Source organism: Glycine soja, chromosome 4 (assembly GCF_004193775.1).
Source record: "Glycine soja cultivar W05 chromosome 4, ASM419377v2, whole genome shotgun sequence".
In the NCBI taxonomy this organism is placed as follows: Eukaryota; Viridiplantae; Streptophyta; class Magnoliopsida; order Fabales; family Fabaceae; genus Glycine; species Glycine soja.
This window is the reverse complement of record NC_041005.1, coordinates 17982951-17990400: the sequence shown is the minus strand read 5'-3', so window position 1 is coordinate 17990400 and position 7450 is coordinate 17982951. Positions and strand designations below refer to the sequence as shown.

Sequence of the window (7450 nt, the reverse complement as noted above, 5' to 3'; positions counted from 1 at the left end):
TCTAATTGTTAAAAAATAAAATAAATAATTAGAGAGTGTTGAAAAATTTCATTGTATAAATTAATTATTAATTAATGATATTAATCATAGGAGAAAATTTATCAATATAGCATCAATATTAATTGCATCAACAATAGCATTTTTAGTAGGATTTGTTTTTACAAACGGTCAATTCTTATTTGCATCATTTAATTTAAATTGTAGCATGTAATAAAAAGATAATAACTTCTTACTACCATAATTTTTCACCTTATACAGCTTTATACCATCATTGTCCAAATTACACTTCCATTAGTTATTAGAAATAAGTTATTATTGACAACTTTAAAAATATAAGATGTCAAGTGAATGACAACTTTAAAAATATTAGTTATTAACAATTTACATATAGATATTTGCATGATATATAATGAGATCATCCCCAAAATACAGGCCAAAAACTTTTATTATGTTTAATATCAAGTTCTAATTAATGATAATTTAGGGGGAAAATTATTTTTTAATTAAAAATGATACGATTTAATAAAGTTAACTAATTTTCTTAATAATTGGGAAGTATATCTTTTTTTGCTTATAATTGAAACTGAAAAAAGTATTATTTAACACAAAATCAACCTAAAACTACAACCAAAAACTAGTAAATAGTAACAATACATGATTTAAATTTTGCAAGACTTCTTGATAACAACATTTGAAGTCATATTTGAATTTAATTTTTTTAGCAATTTTAATTAGAAAAATATATAATATTTTCATTATTAAAAAATTTATTTAAATTTGTTTGATATATCTTTATTACCAAAACAATTTTTTTTGTCAATCATATAATTTTTTTTATTAATATAATAATTTTATTTTACCGTTATAATATAAGGATACAATAGAATCTGTTTATATAAATATATATCATACATTAATATCATGTCATTTACAATTATATTCATACTAGATTTCAACCCTTTCGATGCATATGGTAAACATATAATTTTTTTTTCTTAATTTTATTAGTTTATTTAACTGTAAAAATGGGCATAAACTTCTGTCAAAGAAGAACAACTTTTACTTGTTTTTATTTTGTATCTAACTGATTTTTATCTTAAATTTATTTTTTTAATGGAACTGAATAATTGAAAAATATTTAAAATATACAAAACAACATTATTACATCTAATAGAGCGCTAATTTTTTTGACTCTGTGATGAATAGGATGAATAGAGAATTTGAGTGTTTTTCTTTGGATTTTATTTCTTATTTTACTATCAGAATGAGCATATATATTTGCAAAAGAATATGACAAATTGTACTTTATTTTTTTTATCTAACTAATACCACTATGTTAAATGTATTTACTTTTATTAAATAGAAATGGACAATTGAACAATATTTATTAAGAAAATATTTAAAATGTGCAAAATCACAATAGAACTATTTATTAAGAAAATATAATAAGTATACTATTTAACTTGTGCATAAACATACATATTAAAATCAAATTTTTTATTTGAGTTATGTTATTATTTACTCAATGTAATTACTTCCGAGTGTGAAAATAAACATAAATAACTGCCAAAAAGTATGACAAAGTTTACTTGAATTTTAATTTTTGATTCAATTAATGCTACAATTTTATCTTAAATGTGATTGTCTTTATTTAATGAAAATGAACTACTGAACAACATTTACTAAATGATGTATTATCATATAATCTGGTATGATTTTAAAAATAGATAATTAAATTATCTTATTAATGACATCACATTTATATTTTAGAAAATATAATCATCCAATTATATATCATATAATATGATAAGAAATTATAAAATTTATTTGGTGGTAAACGGAGAAGGAAGGAAAGAAAGATTATATGTTCAAATCTCATTACTAATAAAAATTAATAAATTACAATAAAAAATTATCATATATAATAAACTTATTAATTTTTATAAGAATTATTCTAAAATTTATTTTTAAGATTATTTCTGATTAATCGAGAATATAACAATTTTTATGTTTGAGTGCATGAAATTAAACATTAAATAATACTAGTATTTTCTCATGTTCATGAGTATAATCTAATAAAAAAGAATTGTCGAGTGTCAAAAATAAAAATTGAAGTTAAATTTAAGTATGATTTCGACTTAAAAAATATGACGATTAATGCAAACTACTAGTATCAATTAGTCAATTGCAGGGGCCTAAGGGAAAGCTAATCCCTAGGCAAAGCACATGGCTTCAATCTTGATGGCATCAGATGCCACATGGTGAGGTCCCCAAGAAGCACGAAAATCTTAAAACGAAACCTCGTACTGACACATGTACCAACGAAACTACTGCTTTAGATGGAGCAATTCAAGCCACAAACGTTTGGGGAACCAGAACATGCTCAGCCACAAACCCCATAACGTGTCTTATGTTTTTTCCTTTCTCCCTTTCATTTATAACTGTCTCTTGCTTCTTCTTTAGTCATCATAAGTTGCAACCTCTTCTCTTCACTCTTTTAAAAAATGGTTTTCACCATTTCCAATTAGACACACATAAAAACTTTCCCAATAGCCGCCTCTGATAATTCATTGCTAATTTGCTATCAATCCAACTTTACATATTATCATCCATTTTGATTTCATCGATAGGAAACTGGGAAACTGGGTTTTCTCTCTTTTTTGCAGATAAGCATCAATAGGGTATACTTCTTTCACTTTTTTGAGTGTTAGTATTTTGGATTATTATGGCTGTTTATGTGTGAATTTTGTAGTTTTTAAGAATCTGTGGTTGGTTTACTGTGGCTGGAAGTCATAACTAGTTTTGAGCCAATTTTTCTTATAATGTTGAGGTTTCATGTTCTTTTCTTGTTTGATATAATGTCTCTTTTTCCCCTGTCCTTTCTTTTTTTATTTGAGTTTGATCAATATAAAGCTTAAATGAGGTGGTTTCTTGTGCTTCAAGAAGAAATTCGGAAAGGGGATGAAAATACTGTTCTGCATACTTTTCTTCTTTTTTTTCTTTCTATTTTTTTATATTTGTTGTGCATGACAAGGCGTAGAAAAAAGGCATTTATCTATAACTAGAAGACCATCATGTTGAACTTTTTGCCTGCTTTATTTTTTTTCAACTTTTATTAGAGACTTATTGAGTCTACCAGTTTTGGTTGAAAAGTTTGTTATCCTGTGTATCTCTGAGAAACCAAGTTCAATTAGGTTTGCATAACAAGGGGATGTTGACATTGGATGGTGTTGCTTTCTTTCCCGTGACATTTTGATATACATATCATATAGAAGGAAGATAGGATATTGGAAGACTCCTTTTAATGTTAATCAAATAGTGCTTATGAATGCGCAACAACAAATTCTGCATGTATATATTCCTATTACAAAGACCATTTTCTACATGCTAATCTTCATTTTCCTTGATCCTATGTGCAGACACTAGATAATGGATTGGTACTATGGGAACGGCGTTAATGATTATCTGGTTCCCAGAGATCAGGATTTATTGGACAGGCATCCTTCACCGGACTATTGGTCAAACTGGGGAATAAGTGCAACTGAAGGTTTTAATTCACCTAAAAATCTTTTTATCATGGATTTCTTTGAAGAAAGATTCAATAATCAAATTGAGCTTGAACCATCTCTGCATGATAAAGATCAGTCTAGCAGTTCAAGTGTATGTGGGGGATTGCCTGAGCAATCTTTTCAACAGACAGCACTTTCATGTGATCAGCCTAATTACCAGCTTCAAGATCTACTGAGATTTGAACCGATGAATGACACTTTCTTGTACAAGCTTAATCTCTGGGATTGAGATACTTGAGTTTTTTAGGATAACCATGTAGATTCTGAAGTAAATTAAATTGACATAAGTATACACTCAATTGTAGGAAGTCCAGTGCAAATTGAATTGCTCAGTGGTGTTTTTGAATTTGAACTTCTTCACATTTATCTTTATGATTGGACCCTACAAAGACTAAGAGAATCATACTTGTGGTTTTCCATACCCTTTATCTTGAACCTGTAATAGCATGGCCAGGGCTCCAATTTTCTGTAATAGTTCTATCATGGAAGGCTTATTTTTCATCTTGCATTACAAACATAACACAGCAGAGCCATTCAATTTTCACTGGTTTACCATAATCATTTAGTTAATATAAATTATAATCAAATAGAATGTCTTTTGATGTTACAGCATCACTTGTTTAACATATTTCAGGGATTCTGTACCTGAAGGTCTGCCTTGGGTTGACGTTGAAAACCTAGACAAATCCATTAACATTTCACCTGAAAACCAATGGAGCAGTACACCTGGTGATCATTCTATTTTTAGACATTAATTTATCGTAAGAATATATTTTAAGCATTATTTATGATTCGGTAGAACAAAGTATCTCAAAATACATGCCTTGTTATCATCAGGTATATTGCAGAAAGAGATGCCAGCTTCAAAGTCTGTTTCTAGCAACTCAGAATCAAAGGATTGCCTGGATATAGAGGTGACAATTTCCTTCTGTCAATCTAAGATATCATTTGGCTTGGAAGATAAATTTTTTTTACTTACCATGATCAATCATTAGCAGATTGTTTGCACACACATTTTGAACTCAAAATATTAAAGTCTAGGCTCCAATATCCTTAATTGTCACATGTAAGCCAATATAGTCACCAGAGGATCTAGGTTATTTGCGTGCTATTGTTTGAAAGGAACTTGTGTGGTTGATTAGGTTTTTTTTTCTCATGCCTTATCATTGTAACATTATATTTCTGGCACCAACTTTTCTAAATTTAAAGAAATTGCTTCATTATCTAGTGTTCAACCTAACTTGTTTTTGTGAACTCTCAAAAATCCATTTGAACTTCTGTGTTTGCAAGAATCCTTTTGATATTACATATTTTCATGCTTGCAGAAACCACTTTGTCCACTAATTTCTTCTTTTATTTAATCTTAACCACATAAAATAAGCATTAAGGTCATCTTTTATTTAATCCTTGCCACAAATAGATCTTCTTCTTTCAAGGCTTACAGTGTAATGTAATCTATTTATTTTTCTTTAAGGCACCACTGGCCAAGGTCTTGGACTCATTTGAGCAGTGCAACAGAGATGATGGCATGTGTGAGCAGTCATCATCACTTGAGGAATTCATACTGAAGGATCTTGAGATGGTAATTGGACAGGTGAAGTGACTAAGAACTCAAATCCCTGGCATCTGATTAACTGCAATATTTTTTTTTCCTAATTATCTTTGTTTCACATGATAAGTTCACCGAGAGGACCCGTATTTGCTTCCGAGATGCTCTGTACCGTCTTGCTAGAAACACTGAAGAACAACATGTAATGCTGGACCAGAATGAAGATCTTAACATACAGAAGGCAATACCACATACAGATCACAATGAAACAATGAGGTACATGATTATGATCAGTCATTATTGTCTACACTGTGTGTGCAGTTTGCACACACATTTTTATCTAATGCATGAAAAAAATTTAGTGACAAAGCAGTAAAGGTACATCTAAATATGCTAAGGATACTTTACAACTTTTATCTAACTAATGCACATCTCTAGAACTTGACGAAATATAATATCTTATGGACCTTTGTTTCTCTGGATGGTAGAATAATTTGGCTTGATTTGGCCTATGTTTACTCCATGAACAAAATTGTTATTTCACCGCTTCAAGGTTTTCAGCATGAATCATGATAATGAGTTGGACATCATATTGTTATTTCATTCAGATTATTTTAGTCAAAGCAGTAATATAAAATATAGTCTGCTACTTATATTGTTGCCTTAAATGTTTCATTTTGTTTTTCGGCTTACAATTTGTTAAGCTTTCATTGCAATGCCAAAACTAGTTGGGTTAGGAACAATTTGATATTACAATATCTTGTATATAGAACATGGTTTTGTACTTGTCCATGGTTGATTCAATTATCAGTATGTTAACTTGTATTTAGGTCTCAGGACAAGAAACCAATGGAATCAGCAACCAACAATATTGACAGAATAATTGCAAATCTCATGTTCAAGAGCATGGAGTTCAACATACATCACTCTCCAATTACATCATCGACAAACTCCATTCAACAAGTTATTGAAAGTAATAATGGTCTACATGGAAACAGCTCAAAAGCCATGAATATGGAAGAAAAGTTTTGCTATTCCCATCCCCAAAAATTACTAGTAGATGCCGAAATTCCAAGGTTTGGACTAAGTAATCAACCAAGGGACACAGGTTCAAACATCACATGTGAAGGTCCCATAAAGACATCTTTCATGATAGGGTTTGATTAGGTTGTCTGGTTGTGAGTTTTCTAGTAGGCATTAGCTAAACCACAATCAGGAAAAAAAAAATCAATTTCTTGTAATTATTCAATCTCGATGTTAAGGTTTCTTTGAAGCATCTAATTTATTTGTGTTCTGTTATTTTATTCAAAGGTTTGATGTATACATTCAGCTCAATTTTGCTTGGAATGTAAGTGACTGAATTGCTATAATTTGTCGGGTCAAGATTCTTAAGATTTTATAGGCTCAATTCAGGTTACTTTTGTACTTTAGAATTCAATAAACAATACCGTGAATTCAATTTAACATGAGCTCAAAAATTGACAAAAAGAAACTAACTAATAAACTATACTATCATTTCACCAACCACGTACACGGAAAAATGCAGATTGACGTTTAAATTATTTTCTTGGAGTAAAACAGATGTTATAACTTAAATTTAACTTTACGATAGTCACACTAACATTAGGCAAGAATTGATGTTATTCAAGCAATATCTCTATACAACTGAAAACAAATTTTATTTACTTGAATAAAACTCTAGTAATAATTCTCTAACAGAGTAAAACCTATAATATCAATTAATCTGAAAATAGGAAACATGGAGCAACTATTCAAACAAGAATAAATTGACTAAGAGTCTAGGTTGAACAGTGTGCGTGAGAATGATTGATAATGATATAGTTCTGCACTGATTGAAAATATTGTCTCTTTTGTCCGGTACTGAAACAGAAAATTTACTTAGGGGCGAGAATTTAAGACATGACGATAAAAATTAGAAATGACTAATTTTTACTATTAATAATTGTCTAAAATTTATTTTAATAAAAATATATTATATATTTTATGAAAATAAATATAACAATAAATCATTTATTTCTTTCTTCTTTCAAAATTATTCATGATGTTTACAAGTTTGTGGTGAAAATTTTAAAGTTTGTGACATAGGAGTAGACTGAGAGATAGTCTAAAATTATTGACTTCTTTCTTCTTAAAGAATGAAGAACAAATTATTTGAATTGTCATACTTCAACTAGATTATAAGAATTAGTTTATTATAGTAAAAATTAATTCATCTATCAAATTTTTAATTTAAAAGCAAAAATCAAATATTAAAATTAAAAATAATATATAATACAATATTTGATGTTAGGAGCTAACAACTCTCTCTTGA

The 7450-nt window shown here is 28.8% G+C and overlaps 1 protein-coding gene across 1 annotated transcript; it reads left to right on the top strand.

Moving 5' to 3' along the window:
- The first annotated feature begins 2322 nt into the window (after positions 1-2322).
- Positions 2323-6543, top strand: LOC114409474 (protein LNK3-like). Its single transcript, XM_028372953.1, has 7 exons — positions 2323-2681; positions 3420-3773; positions 4204-4298; positions 4407-4483; positions 5044-5163; positions 5249-5394; positions 5949-6543. The coding sequence occupies exons 2-7, from the start codon at positions 3430-3432 to the stop codon at positions 6283-6285; spliced, it is 1119 nt and encodes a 372-aa protein (XP_028228754.1). The 5' UTR covers positions 2323-2681; positions 3420-3429; the 3' UTR covers positions 6286-6543.
- Positions 6544-7450: the final 907 nt, after the last annotated feature.

Bases quoted from the DNA above. Each gene is read 5' to 3' on its own strand.
- LOC114409474 (XM_028372953.1), top strand. From the start codon at position 3,430: ATGGATTGGTACTATGGGAACGGCGTTAATGATTATCTGGTTCCCAGA. The intron at 3,774-4,203 runs GTACAAGCTTAA...AACATATTTCAG, and splicing joins CCGATGAATGACACTTTCTT to GGATTCTGTACCTGAAGGTC. The intron at 4,484-5,043 runs GTGACAATTTCC...TTTTTCTTTAAG, and splicing joins AGGATTGCCTGGATATAGAG to GCACCACTGGCCAAGGTCTT.